Source organism: Harpegnathos saltator, unplaced genomic scaffold (genome assembly GCF_003227715.2).
Source record: "Harpegnathos saltator strain DR-91 unplaced genomic scaffold, Hsal_v8.6 scaffold252, whole genome shotgun sequence".
Classification (NCBI taxonomy): Eukaryota; Metazoa; Arthropoda; class Insecta; order Hymenoptera; family Formicidae; genus Harpegnathos; species Harpegnathos saltator.
In genome coordinates, this window is record NW_020230042.1 from 385139 (window position 1) to 403530 (window position 18392).

At 31.0% G+C, this 18392-nt stretch overlaps 5 protein-coding genes across 9 annotated transcripts; 2 read left to right on the forward strand and 3 right to left on the reverse strand.

The window, feature by feature from the left end:
* Nucleotides 1-103: 103 nt before the first annotated feature.
* Nucleotides 104-1869, forward strand: LOC105187196 (uncharacterized). The gene is made up of 2 exons (XM_011147876.3): nucleotides 104-593; nucleotides 853-1869. Exons 1-2 carry the CDS (start codon nucleotides 486-488, stop codon nucleotides 1453-1455), a joined length of 711 nt encoding a protein of 236 aa, XP_011146178.1. The 5' UTR covers nucleotides 104-485; the 3' UTR covers nucleotides 1456-1869.
* Nucleotides 1870-2370: 501 nt separating this feature from the next.
* sta (stubarista 40S ribosomal protein SA) lies at nucleotides 2371-4871 on the reverse strand. Its single transcript, XM_011147877.2, has 6 exons — nucleotides 4729-4871; nucleotides 3863-4025; nucleotides 3580-3791; nucleotides 3088-3375; nucleotides 2649-2882; nucleotides 2371-2522 (listed from the first exon to the last, which is right to left on the reverse strand). The coding sequence occupies exons 2-6, from the start codon at nucleotides 3993-3995 to the stop codon at nucleotides 2445-2447; spliced, it is 945 nt and encodes a 314-aa protein (XP_011146179.1). The 5' UTR covers nucleotides 3996-4025; nucleotides 4729-4871; the 3' UTR covers nucleotides 2371-2444.
* Nucleotides 4872-6485: 1614 nt separating this feature from the next.
* LOC105187198 (aldose 1-epimerase) lies at nucleotides 6486-11167 on the reverse strand. Of its 5 annotated transcripts, none has more exons than XM_011147878.3 (7): nucleotides 10996-11167; nucleotides 10736-10880; nucleotides 9711-9910; nucleotides 8533-8732; nucleotides 7720-8087; nucleotides 6944-7369; nucleotides 6486-6686 (listed from the first exon to the last, which is right to left on the reverse strand). In XM_011147878.3, exons 3-7 carry the CDS (start codon nucleotides 9758-9760, stop codon nucleotides 6606-6608), a joined length of 1125 nt encoding a protein of 374 aa, XP_011146180.1. In that variant the 5' UTR covers nucleotides 9761-9910; nucleotides 10736-10880; nucleotides 10996-11167; the 3' UTR covers nucleotides 6486-6605. The 5 variants fall into 5 exon arrangements, with proteins under 5 accessions (XP_011146180.1, XP_019698776.1, XP_011146183.1 ...); XM_019843217.2 differs by having other exon boundaries at nucleotides 11132-11148; XM_011147881.3 differs by lacking the exon at nucleotides 9711-9910 and having other exon boundaries at nucleotides 10996-11166.
* A 932-nt stretch (nucleotides 11168-12099) lies between these two features.
* On the forward strand, nucleotides 12100-13084 carry LOC105187199 (protein FAM32A-like). The gene is made up of 3 exons (XM_011147882.3): nucleotides 12100-12315; nucleotides 12409-12538; nucleotides 12925-13084. Exons 1-3 carry the CDS (start codon nucleotides 12227-12229, stop codon nucleotides 13045-13047), a joined length of 342 nt encoding a protein of 113 aa, XP_011146184.1. The 5' UTR covers nucleotides 12100-12226; the 3' UTR covers nucleotides 13048-13084.
* Nucleotides 13085-14091: 1007 nt separating this feature from the next.
* Nucleotides 14092-17872, reverse strand: udt (protein undicht). Its single transcript, XM_011147883.3, has 9 exons — nucleotides 17704-17872; nucleotides 16742-17005; nucleotides 16492-16649; nucleotides 16276-16423; nucleotides 15745-16171; nucleotides 15347-15501; nucleotides 14977-15216; nucleotides 14678-14910; nucleotides 14092-14497 (listed from the first exon to the last, which is right to left on the reverse strand). The coding sequence occupies exons 1-9, from the start codon at nucleotides 17753-17755 to the stop codon at nucleotides 14318-14320; spliced, it is 1857 nt and encodes a 618-aa protein (XP_011146185.1). The 5' UTR covers nucleotides 17756-17872; the 3' UTR covers nucleotides 14092-14317.
* Nucleotides 17873-18392: the final 520 nt, after the last annotated feature.

The following is an 18392-nucleotide window of genomic DNA, read 5'->3' on the forward strand; positions in this document are numbered from 1 at the left end:
ATTTTAATTCCTTACATTTTGCCTCTAGAAAGTAAACTTTTCTATTGGCTGTCGAGTATTGTGCATCTCAAGATCGAATTCAGTGCAAATCCTTCGTAATACATGAAGTTTAGTCAAAAGATATTGTTGATTTTTGAGATTCGGCCGTGTCGTCTTGGTCCGGTTGAGTTTGACGGGTATATTTGCGATCGTTATTCTGTACGATGAGTACAAGTGTCAATTTTTAGGTTAGTTAAGACTTGCACTGTCGTTTGTTAAGTGTAATTCCGCATATTTCGCTATGTTCTTCATTGTAAATAATTGTCGACAATGGTTCGGGTAAATTGAAGCTTTGCGGCCGTGTTAAATTTTTGCGTTGTCAGAAATGTCATTGATTCTGAAGATTGTTTCGACATATCTTCGCTGAAGTTGAGAGAATCGAGAATATTTTGTGAATGACGCCGAGGAAGCTACATTGACGAAAATTCACGAGAATTATAGAGACAATGGCGACCGATGTCGAGGAATCGGATACAGACGAACATGAGAGACCTATTCCCCCTAAGCGACAGTGCATGCGATTATCCAAGGTCAATGAAACTTGTTGGAATACGGTAATTATTCGTAGGAACGACGCAACGATATCTGTGCTCTGTATTATTTCTACTATATTATATTCATTGATAATTACACAAATAAACGTGACTCCTCTATTTGTTGATAAACTATATCACTAATTTCTGGCTCCTTCTGATGATCGTTTTGCTATAAATTTTACAATAAAAATAATGTGCCCTTATATGATGCTTATATTTTATATTTTATAAAAAAAATAACCATGAAATGTATATGAAAAAAAAATTATTGCTCTAGGAGCAACACATGAATATAAACATGGAGATGATGGAAGATAATTTAGAGAATAATGACTATGATGAAGTAGAAAGACACGCAAGGGAGAAGCTTAAAAGGTGGCAAGCTTTCCAAGCTGCCAAAGGAACTATGGACAATACTGTCAATAAAGTTTTAGAGGATTGCAATATGATAACAGCACTTGATTGTCTGGAAGAGGATCTTACTGAGGGATTATTCCGTTTCTTCCGAGAAAATGACATGGAAGATACAGCAGTGATGATGGCAATTCGGAATTATGGCTTAGTCCAATCAGTTGAGCCTGTGTCTCAGTCTCATGATGATAAGACTCCAGACTATCGGGCCGATAGTGATTACATAGGTGTGCATTGTTCTTTTCCATCTAATCATATACAGGATATCAAAGACTTGCCAGCCACTTTGCCCACAACATCCACAAATCCTTCACGATTAAGCAATTCTATAGAAATGGGAAGATGCAATGCAACAAATTTGGATGAAGATAAAATATACGACAGTGATCAGCCGGAAGATTTCTTGGAACGAGCTGTGGCAGAAGCAATCAAGAAGAAAGGCTTGAGTGCTTTGAGTGTGGATTACTGATGAATAAGCTGATTAACAGCCTCATTCCTTTGGTGTATTTACATAGTAGCATAATGCATCTAATTGTTGTGCTCTGTGAACTTACTGCGATTCGTAATATTTTATTTTATTGTTGACTTTTATCATACAACAGCTACAATGCATTTTATCATATGTATTAGAATACTTTTTATTCAAATGTATACATTCCAATGTAGCAACTTGCTTATGAAAGATATGATTTGTGATCTGTTATATTTAGTCATGTGAAAGATAACTTGAAACATAATCGGTTTTTTGATGATTAACCTTTTTTAATAGCCAGCTACCGCTCATAGTATTAATACCATATATTTCTACAAATATACATAAAAAAATATATATTTATGTTAAGTCAAATTAGCTTTGTAAACAATACATACTTGAGAAGCATGATCAGTTATTTTAATTATAGCATAAAATTTATTTTTATCAAGAACATGTTCCTTTAATTCTCATATTTTTTAGACTTCTTTTATTGTAGTTTCTGCACATTAATTATAATGTGCATTTTAGATACCCTTTTCCCTTTTTCCTATTGATGACAGAATCAAATGATAAAAATAAGATAAACTACTTCCTGAAGAATAAATTTAATTGACTGTCCAACTGTTTGTGACTGTTTAGTTATTGAAATAACTAAAAAACAAATCTAAATTATTACATATGAAACATTTGTATGATACATCTGATATATACTACAGTGAATAACACTATGAAGATAATAGTCATGTATTATATAATAATTAAATGACTATAATCGATATATTTGTTAGCCAAAGAATTTCTAGAATCTTTGAAAATATTTTTGGGGTTCTATATTCTATATTCTAGTTTATAAATTGGGGAGTATTATATTTAGGAGTATGTATTTAGGATTAAATATAAAAAAAACAATTTCTTTTCAGAGTCTTGTTAAAGATGGTTTACATGTTCTCATTGTCCAAAAAATATCGTTAAAAAGGACGAGATTACCATTGTTCACTGCTTGCACCTCCCCAGCTCTGAGCAGGGGCAGTTGCTACAGATGTTGACCATTCTTCTGGAGGCTGAAAATAGCAATTCGAATTAAAAATTATTCACATGAGAATTATTCAATGAATATTATTGCATAAAGATTGACATATTGAATAATTTAAAGTACATATAAATATCAATGATTATATATTTCTTACCTGTGCAGCCCAATCACCACCTGTTTGGAAAGGTTGTGTAGTATTAGCTGCTGGTGGAATAGGGGCAGCCGTTGGCGGCGCTACGTCGTCAGCCCAGTTCTCCGTAGTCACAGCAGTCGTCTCAACTTCATTCGCCCAACCGGGTTCTGGCGCAGGAACCGTAGCTTCAACTGTGGTACTCGTGAACTCCTTGGCTGGTGCGATTTCTTTCGCCGCTTGTTCCTCCTTCTCTGCCTAGAAAAACAAAGAAAATGAAACATCTCGTGCACTTTTATTGTTCCTATATCGAATATTAAAAAAAGAAAAAAAAGCCGAACAAATAAACTTTTTATCTTTATTTATATTTTTCTGGTTTCTGCTAATAAAATTAGCAGAAAAGATCAAGAAAAAAAGAACAAAGTCCAGAAGAAAAATAAAAAATATGAAAATTATTACGAACTTCTTCAGGATCTCTATAGAAAAAGAGGTCCACCATTACATCCCACTTAGTCTCACGTGGAATGGAACCTCTCAGTCGCAAAACTTCCCTGGTGAGAAGCCACCACATCAAACCGACAGTAAGCACACTCTTAGTATTGCAAGGAATCGCAATATCTACAAAACGCAATGGTGAATCAGTATTGCAGAAAGCGATCACAGGAATGTTCACATAGCTTGCTTCAGTGATGGGTTGATGATCAGTAGATGGATCCGTAACAACCAACAGACGTGGCTCACGGAAAGCAGCCTGCAAAACAAGATAGAGTTATAAAAATGTACTCATATATAAACATGCAATGAGAAATGTTAAAATTTTATCAGAAAAGATTAAGCCATAAAACAACCAACATATTTCTTTCTGGTTTCTATTGTTTCATCACTTATGACATATATATTATATATATATATATATATTCATTTAATTAACAAATCATGGTTGACATTATCATACCTGGATCTGATTAGTAAATGCACCAGGAGTGAAACGTCCGGCAATAGGAGTAGCACCTGTATGAGCTGCAAACTTGAGTACAGCTCTTTGACCCACATGACGACAACTAACAGCAAAGACTTCGCTAGGATGTTCAATGGCAACAATTGCACGAGCTGCAAGAAGCAACTTTTCCCATGTATGGCGAATGTCAATTATATTTATACCTGCACCTGTAGAATATTATATAAATTAGAAAAATAGACATAAATTGAAAAGTATTAGATCTATATTGAGCACTTACCATCTACTCTTTTTTTATAGACATATCGCTCCATTTGAAAGTTGACATTCTCTGCGCCCAAATGAGCAGAAGCAACCAGCAATTTGGTAACATCATCTTCCTTAAGGGCCAATACATCTAAACCTCCTGACATTTTAACGTTTTGATTGAATTACGAATCAACCTAAAAAAATTTCTTTCCAAATTATGTTTTCTTATATTTTATCATCAAAGTATAATATATTTCATCAAGCTCAAAATATGTTTTTATAAGTTACATCTTTCAAATTATTATTCTCTATTGATTATGGGTCTGTTCTTTATAGCTGCACTACTGAACTAGTGCAATAAGTTAAAATGAGACAACTATATTTTTTCTCATTCTAACTTATTGCACTAGTTCAGCAGTGCAGCTATAGGCTGCGTTCCGATATTCACTGCCAGCACTGAAATTCTATAACATATGTGACACAAACTATATATTTTCAGTACTGGCAGTGAATTTCGGAACGCAGCCATAAAGAACAGACCATATATTCAAGTATTAGAAGCGATGTAACTTAACCTTAAAACCACATATGGATTATAAGATTAAATTTTCAATTTATTTATCTATGTTTGTATAAATACTAATTAATAACGAAAATCGCCGCTTAAATTTATATGTTTAACGATTAAGTTTAAATATATATATATATATATTTTAAACGTACAGAAATGCCACGTGTTCTCAGTATATATTTCGCGATTTCCAATGATTAATAGTTACTAAAATATAATTTACCAAAAACAATACTTAAAACTCACTATTACTTCAAATTTTTCTACTTTGTTGAATTTTTATATATAAAACATTGAAAATTATAGAAAAATATTGTGGAACTTACGTTATTACATGCCACTAGGAGACCTTCGATTAAAAAGGAACTTCTTTCCTGTACTGGCATAGTTCATAGTTCAATAGATGGCTCCAAGCAGAACAGTTCTGCTCCAATGCCAGTCATCGTTTCCATGAGATAAGATGTAAAATTAAATAGTCTGATTGGTGCGAGTGAGGAACTTGGCTATTTCCTGAAAAGCTGGGAGATTATTTATATCGAATTTCTATATTCTATCCTGTTGGCTATCCTGTTGACAGTATAATCATGGCAGATTGAGTGGATGAAGTAGTATAGCCGGTTTTCATGTCCGTCTTATATTCAAGATGAGTTTAATTTATCTTTAGATAATATAGGGATTGTTTCATTGGTTATAGAATATCTCAGGATGAATCAAAACTGTCTTAAATATAAAAACAGACATTAAAGCCAGCGGCACACGGTGCTTGTTTTCGTGCTGGATTGCTTGCTGGATGAAAATACTGCGTTTTGATTGGTGCATTTCCATCCATCTTCGGAAATGTACCAATCAGAACGCAGTATTTTCATCCAGCAAGCAATCCAGCACGAAACAAGCACCGTGTGCCGCTGGCTTAAAGCCCGTATCAGACTATGGATTGGGATTGAGATTAGATTGAAATTTGACCAATTGAAAAAGAGAAAATAATCTTAAGTACAGTAAACTTACTCCTGATTGGTTAAATTTCAACCCAATACTCAATCCCAATCCGTAGTCTGATACAGGCTCAAGATGCTTCCGAAACGTCTAGAGTTAGGTCGAGTTTGGTCGAGTTAAGTTAGTTTCACTATAGTATCCATTACATATACTATAGTAGAACTAACTCAACTCGATCCAACCCTTGGACATTTCGAAAGCACCCTATGGTTGCGTTCCGATATTCACTGCCAGCACTGAAAGTCTATAGTATACGCAACACAAACTATCTATTTTCAGTACTGGCAGTGAATATCGGAACGCAGCTTATAATACCGGCTACATTAGTGCATTCAGTCGAATTTGTCGTCAAATCCGTGGAAAATAATTATATTTGCGTGAAATAACTCTACCGGTAATAGTAGAAGTATTTTTGGATAATTCTAAGATTCGTCTTTATATTTATAATGAATTTTATACTTTATCTTAACCTAGTGTTACTTCCCAATAATTTATACTACAATTTTTTTATAGATATTTATATAACATTTTACACATAAACATTTATATGAAAGATATATGTACTACTTCACTAGTATCAATTGTACTTTTGATTAGAAAATAGTTGAAATAATTTTATTTTTATTGCAGTTATATTATTAAAAAAATGTGGCCTTTAATAGTGAGATCCTTAGGCAAGTTTGGCAAATATGCTACATTTCCTTTTGTTGCTGTTATTGGATATATTGGATACAATATGGAAGGTTGGATATCTGATCGTTATACACCTCCGACAGCACCTATTACACAACAACGGCAGGAAAGATTATTGGAAAATATAGATTCTTCCATTACCAAGAAGAAACACAATCCTTTAGAAGTTAATCTTTCACCATCATTATCTAATTAAATGTAAGTTATATTGCAGTTTGTTAGTTTTATATATATATATATATGTTTTCTTTTAGATAAAAATTTTAATATTTGTCAAGTTTGAGTATTTTGTATTCTATATTCCATGGAGATAAAGTTGTTAAATTAAGTTTGACTATATGAGTTTGACTAGGTTATAAATATTTAAATGTATTCTAGTGATAATAATTACAAGTAATTGACAATATAATATCTTTTATTGGTTAATATTTGGTACAATATATCTTTTATTGGTTAATATTTATTTGATTTTCCAGTTTATAATTTATAGTTATAATAAGTGAAGAATCTGTGTATGTTATATTTCCACTCCAAACTTATATACAACTATGTGCTCATATACATCTCCTGGTCGCAGTACACTATTAGGAAAGTTTTTCTGCAAAGAGTAATATAAAATTAATGCATAATCCTTAAACATTATGATCACCAAAATAAATTGAAGAATTATGCTATGAATTGAAATCTATGTTTAAGTCCCAACATATACTTCTATTATATATATCTTATTTATATTTTATTTCTACTTATGACATTATGATAAAATTAATGATAGTGCGATAAAACTAGATGCATTTTTTGCAGGAAATTATTAGGTCTTATTAAACCATATAACTATTTTCTAAGAAGGCTTACATTGTTTATAGCATCAGGATAATTTTGCGTTTCCAAACAGAAGGCAGCATGTTTAAAGTATTGCGCTCCATTTTTGCCTATAACAGCCGTGTCATTCCTCTCGGGCAAAGAATTAGATGTGTAAAATTGTACACCAGGCTGATTCGAATACACGTCTAAACGTCTTCCTGTGGCTGGGTGTACAACTTTGGCAACAAAACTAATCTTTCTATTGTCGTGTGGTAGCGGCAAGCAAAAATTATAGTCGTAACCACCACCTGGAACCTTGTCAATAACGTCACCAAGCGTAGTTGCATTCCTGAGGTCCATCACACTATTCTCGACCGCTCGTATCTCACCGGTGGGAATACTGCCCGAATCAGTGACGGTCCAATGATCCGTGTTGAACATAAATACATGTTTATATAACTCCGCTGCGTTCGTAGCCTGGAAACATTTAAGAGTAATGATATGCAATAGAGCTCTTTGTAATTAATCGATCCATTACGTTCCTAAAATTGATGAAGCAATTATAAAACAGAACATTTAAATAACAGCTATGCAATTACAATAGAATATATAATAAGCAGTAAAAAGAAAGTTCTCCAATGCTTTGGATACAATATTTTGAAGGAATTAGAGTAGCCTTTACATTATTCGTTATTTACGCTACCTCTAATTCGTTCTGATCCTTTGCATGTAAGTAAAATATGTATTGACTGTAGAAAAGATCTTGCGGATCTTTTTTGAGATCAATGTCTTATTTGTGCTGAATTAAAGAAAAATATGCTACGTACATGTCCAGCGAGATTAAAGTAGCTGTGATTTGTTAAGTTGATCGGCGTTGCTTTTGGAGAGGTGGCTTTCATCTTTATGCGTAATTCTCCATCGTCGCTCAGTTGGAAGGTAGTCGTGGCTGTTACCGTTCCTGGGTAACCCTCGTCGCCGTCCGGACTAATTAGAGTCATTACTACGCAATCATTTTCCACCGTGGCGTTCCATAATTTCATACTCCAACCGTGAGTACCACCATGAAGACTGTCTTCATTTATGTTGACCGACACGTTGTAGCGTTGACCGTCCACGATGAAAGTTGCCTTCCCGATGCGATTTGCGACTCGGCCGATAGTAGCACCAAAGTATGGATTATTTGGCGATAGATATCCTGAAGACGATCACCGTATTCGTCAATATTGATCTTGTTTTACACAATATTATAATATAATAATAAGTAACACACATGTAGATCTTAAATTAGAAGAGTAAATGCATAGATCTATAAATTTATCGCTACTAAAACAGTCGTATGAATTATGCTGAAATTGTTGGTACAAATTCTTAATATATTCAGTTTAATAGTTTATATATTCGTTATATATCGTTTGAAGAATTTTTGTTCAATTCTGAAATGTAGATTATTATAAATGCTCAGATACTATTTTTTAATCACTCTTTATATTTTCAACTTGTAAATATTTTAAATTAAAACAAATTTTAATTTGTTCTGATTCTTTAGTTTTCATGAATTAATTACAATGTAATATTTACTCGGTCAAATATTTTATTGAGCATGATTTTATTCTTTCATACAAATGAACTTACGAAAATACCTTCAATATTGTCGAAACCAAGTACTACATCCTCTATGTTACCATGCTTGTCTGGTGTTCTAATAGCAGTCACAGTCGCGCCATACGTCACAATGTCAACTTCCTGACCAACTTTATTTTTCAATGTGAACTTTTTTACTTCCTGACCATTCACTGTACCCCAAGTTGTCATTGTAATGGTTCCTTGCACCATAGTCGTCCTAAAAATTTAATATGACCAAATTTAATATGACAATATGGCAATTACGCAATTTTCATTATCATTGGCAAGCCTGAGAATTTCTTTTACGACGGATAAAATTGTGACTTTGATATTTATCAATAATTGTCTTTGATTTGAATCATAAAAGTGACAAAATTTGAGCAGAATATGTATGTTGTTTTAATGAAATGAACCAGAAGACAAACATTATTTAAAAAGAATGACTTAATAACTCAATCATTCGTGGCGACTGAAAAGATAAGACTCGTGACGTCCATATGCTCTACACTTGTATGTATGTGAGATAATACTACGTATATTTGAACAAATGCAAATTGTCTGTTAACCAATTAATGATTAATTAACATACATTGACACTAATATCTTAAATAATAAAATAATAAAAAAGACTGAATTAATAGAATAAGATATTTTTATTTAACCTTTTCTTGCAAAATTGTCGACTTCTATTTAATATTTTGTTATCATATATCAATTTGAAAATATAATTTGCACATAAATTATGTACACATGATTTAAATAAATTTCTTAAATATTTCTCTTAATATCTTAAATATTTCAAAGCATTTAATTTTTGATAAATATATATTAATATTTATAATATATACATTATATATTCAATATGTGAGTTAATTATATTTAAATTAATGTATTGTATATAACATGCAATTTCAAGATCTGCAATATTGGTGTGCAATACAAATTACTATAATAAATGTTGATGTCCAATAATACAAGTTGCTATAATAAAGAGTTACAATATTACTTGAAAGTTACAGTGGCAGTTTCTTCTTTAATAATTTAAATTTTATCTTTGGCCATATTTGTTATTAAATATCATTATTCAGAAAAATAGAAATTTCATATTTTTATAATCTTGTTGGCTACAATCTTAAATATTTTTATCATGGAGATAACAAATAAAATATTAAATATATAAATAAATATTTCTCACCTTAACCAGGAAAATCCAATTAAAAACAGAAAAAGATGATACATAAACATGGTTGATAAAAAATTTTGACAAAATATACTTCACAGATATATATTCGCGATAATCACTATAACAGCTTTTGATATCATGAACACCACGTACATTCTGGGAGCATCAGAGACAATGTGTCAGACTTTTATTTCAGATATAATCCACGCCATCTGTGTGAAACATTTCATCCTTGTTTAAAGTATGAGAACTGTTACATAATTAACCAAGGATAACAGGATGTTATATGGGTGTTTAGAAAGTGCTGCACATGATTGACCAAGGATAAAAATGTTAGATTATATATAGTATTATAGTAAATGTTATTTGTTCAAAGTTATATTCAGTGAAGAAAGATTCCAGAGAAAATACCTGAATATTTATCTTAAAATCTACTAACAAAATCTATATTTAAAAAGATATTTAAAGATAAATTATAAGATATATATTAAGATATATTTAGAAAGATATAAAACCTAGGGAAAGCTATTAATAAGTTCATAAAAGACCATACACACACATACAAATACAAATTCCATTAACTTAGAGTATTATAAATTAAAATAATTTAGAAATAAGATAAATTGTTGTGAATATTATGAGAAAAGCTTATGAAAAATTGAAAGAAAATAAAAGAAATAAAAATATATAAAGAAAATAGGAATATATCTCACAAATTTTATATTTTCATGAACAGGAGCTAATTTCACAACTGTTTATTTCCTGTTTATAATTTTTTAAAGCAGTTTCTCAAGCTTTTATGAAAGTTATAAAATAAGCTTTATACAAGTATTTCTCATAAATATAAGAATATATTAGTACTAATCTGATATAAACATCAGTTTTCATTACATATAATTGAATATTTTCTCTTACGCTTATTTCTACTTTTTGTTTACTATTGTTATTAGGATATTTTATGATTTTAATAAATCATATCTGTCACATTATTAGAATATATTTTTGTATTACAATTTTATTATCTCAGTTAAGATTACCAGAGAATGCAGATCAATCTTGATTCATTGTTGGAGTTTTCATTTCAATTGCATTTACCAAAGCAGCTGTAATATTCATTTCCTCTTGTATGTTTTTAAATTTCCGGTTAATATTATGAGTAGTTTTTTGAATAGCTTGCAGATTCTGTAACAGATTAAAGGAAAATGTATATTACAGTAGGATTTTTATACATTACGTGTGTAATGTATGTATAAAAATATATTATTTCTAAAACTACTGTACTTTTATCTAACCTAACCATTCTTATATTTGCATAAAGTGCCATTTCTTGTTCCTCTGTATATCTAACAGATGATTCGTTGTAGGAATATAAAGATGAAGAAATTGATGAATTGGCCATAATAGAAAAATATATGATACTAACATATAATCACCTCATTTAATTATACAATATAATCAATCAAGTCATAAAAGTACATATATTGATAATTTCAAACAATCAGTATTTACTCGCCATCTACCGGTGTCTTAATACAACTATTTTATGTGACTCAAGTTAACGATAAGTCAGACGGATTTTTAAGCCAGCGGCACACGGTGCTTGTTTTCGTGCTGGATTGCTTGCTGGATGAAAATACTGCGTTCTGATTGGTGCATTTCCATCCATCTTCGGAAATGTACCAATCAGAATGCAGTATTTTCATTTAGCAAGCAATCCAGCACGAAAACAAGCACCGTGTGCCGCTGGCTTTAGATGGATAATCGAATTTAGAAACATCAATAAACATCGGTTGTGTTCCGATATTCACTGCTAGCACTGAAAATCTATAATATATGTGACACAAACTATGTATTTTCCATAGGCATAGGGCCAACGGCGCGATTCTTTAACTCGTTATTGGAGTTAACGACACTTTCATTATCGTTGCGCAGCTTTTGTATACCGTAGAAAAGCTGCGCAACGATAACGAAACTGTCATTAACTCCAATAACGAGTTAAAGAATCGCGCTGCTGAGCACAGACTTCTGCATAACGCATAATACATAACGCATAAGAGAATCAACCAATCAGAGTTCTTCATTTCTGTCCTGAGGAGGGAAATGAAGAACTCTGATTGGTTGATTCTCGTATGCGTTGTGTATTATGCGTTATGCAGAAGTCTGTGCTCTGGTCCATAGGGCCAGCTGAAAGGAACAGACCACTTGTCGGACGTTTCGATTAGTTATCAAATAGAGAATTTCCAGGTTGTTTAACTTTTTCTCTATGCACCCTAGACATTTTTTATATGGCAGTCAATCGGAACGTCCGATACGCTTGTCGCACGATGCATGTAAATTAACCTAATGCGCATGCGCAAAAATATCCCATCTCTTCGCTACCTAGACTACTCGAATATTCCATTCAGACGCCATTGCTATAGTTGCATTTACGGCGTTAGGATCCTTTTACGAAAGAGTCATTTCTGAAATTAGATCAAAAGTAATTTTGTCTAATCTTTGGTATATAACATTAATTTCGATACATCACGATGCCTTCCACGAATATTCAGGATGATCCGTATGCATACGCTGCAAAAGGACTGCTGAAATTGAAAAATGACCAGACAGTGAGCATAAAGTAAGAATTTTATTCAATACATCTGCATTGCTTTGAGATGCTTTCGTTCCGAGAGCATCATTGTAATGCTAATGTACAATTTTTCTTTTATAGAAGAAAGGAGAAAAATGAGAAGAAAAAGCTAGTAGAAGTATCGAAAGTTATTGAGAAACAGACATCTCAAAGGACAGAAGTAAAACGAACAAAAGCTGAGCTGGCATTCCAAAAAATGCAAGAAAAGATGGTATGCCATTCAACGCAATATTATAATATTAAGGAGAGATAAATATATCATTTAAAATATATTATTTTGGAATTGTTTGTTGAAATATTGAGTTTATATATTATTTATTATCTTTTATTGTTAAGTATTTTGTACTATATTTGAGTAAAAATACTTAGATTTTTTTGTGCAAGGTTTCTATTTACTCCATGATCATCTTAATTAGTATATTCTACAATAATTTATAGATTGTTAAAACAAAAATAATGTTCAAACTATTTTACAAATATGCTCAGTTGATTGCAATTATTATTTTATGAATGCTATATTTGAATTATTTATCATATCAATTTTCAAACAATAAATAATTTGCAAGTATTTTTAATAATAATCATATTTCTTTACAGCAAACTGAACGGATTAAAGAAAAAGCCTCCAAAACCCATAAACAACGTGTGGAGGAGTTTAATCGTCATTTGGACAGCTTAACTGAACACTTTGATATACCTAAAGTTAGCTGGACCAAATAAATGTTTGTGTCGTATCTGATGTATATATTGTAAATATACAGTTATATGTATTTGTAATTATAACTGTTAGATTATCTTTAATCTATAAATATTTAGTTATATAACTATTTAGTAATTATATCGCTGTTGCGCTTATTTCGATATTGTGATTTGCTGACAAAATTATGTCATTGTGATTTGGTAACATTAACTTTACCAATGTATTATACAAATATATATTTAATTAGGTATATCTGTTAAGTCGAGAAAGGAATACCAGAGTAGTTCCCCCGACTTCCCCATTCTGGCCTGGCTAGTAGGCATCCCGGTGGGTTTTTAGTCAGTAAAAGTCTGACATAGCCCCTACCTCTCCAAGGGGCAGAGGTATCCATGAGGATTTCCCCACCGTTATAAAAAAAAAAAAAAAAAAAAAATATCTGTTAACATGAAAAACAAGCATATACATATAATCGGGAAAATAGCGAAAAATGCATATTTAGATACGTATTATATTTTTAATATATTGAAACAAAGGATACAGCTCCGAATGAATCACGGACCATAAAGTATTAAATTAAATATTTTTCACTTATATAAGTTACTATATAAGTTAAATATATTATTTGTAAAAATATATTTGATAGTTTGTTAAAGTATTTCCGTAAATATAAGGACTATTAAGATAAAATATAAAAATTGTATTTATTTTATAAATATAAAATTTCCTTTTACATTCAGTATAATCATTTGAGATTCTTTGTAATTTTTAAATGGACGGAGCTTCGATGAAGAAATACATTACATTAAAACATTGTACATTGTATGTTCATAATATTGAAACTAAGAGTATTCATATATCAAGGAGATGCTAAAAAAGTATTTTAATATATATATATACCAATCCAATATACATATATATATATATATATACCAATGCATATATATACCAAACTATAATATAAAAAGTTGAACTTGAATTCACAATTTTACAGATTTACGAATTGAGATTTTCATAAAACTTGTCAAGAACTAAATTATAAAATTTAATAAACTAAATTTTTAATTAGCATTTCTTAATAGCTAATTTTACAGGATTAAATCTTTAAGTATTTCATCAATGATTTAAAGCACTTATTACCATATAATTACAAAATAGACGAAATATAGTTAGTACTGAATGAACCATCGCAAGAACAATTTAGAACATATGGAAGCGATTTGTTTCGCCTTCAATATTTATAGCTGAGCTTTACGAGAATTAAAATATAAGTTATCTCTCAAATAAAATTATTTACATGTCTATAGAGTAAAGTGCTATTATCAATGGTATAATTAACAAAAATGAGAAATAACTTTTTATATTAGCGTCACTTCCAAACTTAAAGATATTGATGAAATTCTCTGTTTCATGCCAAGGGTCGGATCCGTCGTCGAAATGCATCGGACATTGGTCACGTTCTCGCTCGTATTCCTGCAAATTGTTACAATAGTTGTATCAGTTTTATCTTGGATTATAATAAGTAAGAAAAAATATTTATACATAACTTTTCTTAAAAATTATCTAAAAAATATAAAGTCAGATGTATTTTTTTACCCATGCTACATAGTTTATTATGATCTCAAAGAGAAACATCATTCATGAGAATTTTACCTGTAACTCTAGCGCAACTGCAGCGCCTTCTGTGTAGTTTTGACTCGTAACATCTTGTTTGAGATCGCAAAATGGACCGATAGCTTGAGACAAAAGCACTCGATTCAAATCAGCCCGCTGGTACACCCAACAGCGATATTTACTGTAAGGATCTAATTCGTCATATGTTATCAAATATGATTTTAAGTTTTCCTTCCAGAATCCGATGCATTTCATCACGTAGTCCGGATCACCTGTAAAATTTTGTTATAGATAGAAATGCGTGTGCATTTACCAGACATGTGATGTGCAAAACTTACTGTAAATATCAACTGGTTTTCCTAAGTAATCTACTGATAAGCAATACGTTTCGTCGATGGCAATTTCCTTTTGATCAGTACTGCAAACTGAGAAATCAGAAATATTCTGTTTACAATAGATATTCGGACGCGGAGATTTAGTGACACCGCCTAGAATCCTGGTTTCAAACAGGACATCCCCTTTCTGTTGGAACATAAATTTGCCAGCTACTGGACAACGTATTGGGACAGGATTTTGCGCTAATAAAAAGAAAAAGAAAATAAATTACAAACACTGTAGCACAATTGAACCGTAATTTGATAATGAACTCGTTCGTAAATGGGTACGAAATATATGATAGAATTTAAACATTATATATTGTACAATTACCTAAAAATAGATCATATTTCCAAGCATCTTTATTAGGAAATTGAACCCAAGAGCATACTGTATGAAAATCGTCCTTTATCACTGCCACACCACGTCGATATCTGATAACATTATGATGTCGCCTCACAAAATCAAAGCAAACGTAATCCTTTTGGCTATAAACGTTATTTAATATAGATAATATAGAAATATTTCATATATATACATATATCATTTAATATAAATCAGTCCTGTGCCATCCTATTTGAGGAAACGAATAAAACACTAAGGTTGATACATTCGAAAGGTCCATGTTTTTACATATTTCAATCATACTTTAGCTATATTTAAATCGCGTACAGGAACACTTTTAATCAAGGTGTTTAATATAATATAAATATTTACATATTTAAACATACCATCCATCCACAGTCAGTCTTGCCATCATCACTCTTGAACCCCTCTGTTCACGGCAAACATAAATTGTGCGTCGATAACGCCCTTCATCTGGATACCATGTCTCAATAATGTGTGTCTCATTAATGAAGATGTCTGCATCAATGTTAGCGGTATTAATCCAATTCCCGGACATGTCTTGAGGTAAACGGCAACCTGGTTCAACTATTTCAGCCTTAACTGGAGTAATCCTCAAACGTTCAGGGCTCTTCTCAACAGTTTTAAGAGTATTACACTCCGCAGTAATAGATACACCAATATACAAATCGTCGTCACGATTTTTTAAGAAGCATCTGTACTTCTCGTCCTTCCGGGATTCCTTTGTATTTGCTACAGCGAAAAAGTGATTCTTATCCACGAACCAATCACCCAAGCAACTGTACTCCACCACTGTAACAAAACAATGCTCAAAGTTTTTGCATTTCAAAATATATAAACATATTTTACAAGCTGAGTATTTAACATAGAAAGAAAAAGGAACTTAAATATATCACCTCCATCAAAAGTCCCTTTCATTCCAGGGCATTGTTTGTAAGTAATGTTGAATTTCTGATTAGTTATGAGAAATTGAGTTCCTGCAGTTTGACAAGATTTTATTTGTGCATCTGGATTATTACATTCACCCGTAAATCGGAATCGGTTCTGAAATAATAATAATATAATAAGATATATTTATCAGGTGTTATAATTAATACTGTGTATTATCTTACTTGATAAGCAAACTGCCAGACTCCTTCCAGAGATGATCTGCAGTTCACAGGTACATAATTTTCAGAAAACAATGTTATCAGCTGCTGATTTGCACTTAAACCTTGGCAAACAAAATCTACTGTGGGTTCTAATCCATCAGGGACATTTACACAACTTACTGCAATAAAATTCTATAATAAGTAAATGTATTCAGAATTCTTAGACAAATAATTTTTCAATATAGTCAACACAGACTGACTTGTTATTTACCTTCAAGTTTTTCTATGACATTTACTGTCCTAATAATGAGTTTTACACAGTGATAACAGCTATTGTGTATATCTTGATTAGGATCACGAAATACAAATGTATAATTGATATGATATGCTTCTACCATATTTACACATATACCTCGCCCAGTCATGCTATTAGCATTTATCTCTGTTAAAGTATTTCTACCATTTTCCCATGAAAACCAAGATCCTCTGATGACAGGTGGAATTTGACAACCACCTGTATTTTGAGCTATAGCAACTGTTGAATAATAATATATTATTAATACACACAATGAAATAATTTCTTAAACATACTTCATTTGTTTTGATAAATTGTATAATAATTACATAACCATTGTTTTACAAATATCATACATAAAAAACATAAAACAAATCAATTTAACAGAAGTAATAAACAAATATAAATATATAAAATAATACAGTAGAATTATGAGTTTTTGATTTACTTCAATTAAAAAATAAGAATAATTTGTATACAAATATACAGAATAAAAAGTACTTAAAACATATTATCTTAATAACTTATATCATTATGATCAAAATGATAAAAACAAATACTTTAGATAAAATTTGTTTAGTTTTATGGGTAATATACAATGAGGATATTAAATGACATTTATGGTATACATCATATATTAAAGTGTACATATCATTGTATATATATATATATATATATATCTTAAAATATTCATCATTAACCACTATTAATGATGACTATTAAAATAGTCATCATTACTCATGAAACTAAACAAATTTTATATAAATATTTTTTATTACTAAAAAAAAAATGTCAAGGTAGGGTCTGTTATAAATGTTTAATGGTTTATATCATTATGTCATCAATTTTCCTCGAAAATAATTGTGCCTATATATTTGACTCGTTCAACTTTATAAAGTTAACAGAATATCATAATATAAAATTATGATTTAACTTACCATGCCACGCAAGACATGTTATGAGTAACAATATGTAGGATAAGTTTTCCATTTTATTATATCATTTAGAAAAATGAAAATAACAATAAACGTATTTATTGAGATGCAGGAAATATTAACTGACGAATTTGAGGAAAACCTAAAACACACGCCCAATCTTATTAAGCATCGTTTTGAAGTCAACTACATGACGCATATCTTCAAGTGCTATCGCATTTGTCATTCAGAATAATGACCAACTGGATTGGTTGATAATAAAGTATTTTTGAGAACTAGAGCTATATTTTATTGGTTACATATTATCTGATGATAATGTTATAGCTAACAATTAACAATTTTTAACTGAGTTCTTCACTAACTTTATAATTTGCTCTACAATATCCAATAAATTCTTTTTTGGAATTTAAGAAAGTCATTAACCAAGGCCCTACGCGCGAATCAAATTCTGTTATTAGATAATGGCCGCGTTCAGTAGAACGAAGGCTGCATTCAGCAGACTCAACAGTTGGACAACATTACTAGATTTGCCATTGAATCTCGCTCCTGATTGGTAAATACTTCTGGGTCTATGAAGAATCTAAAAGAATGCTCCAATCACAGACAATAATCACTAAGCGCTCTCTGATTACTTTGTTCTATTGAACGCGGCCAAAGTGATCAGAGAGCGCTTAGTGATTATTGTTTGTGAT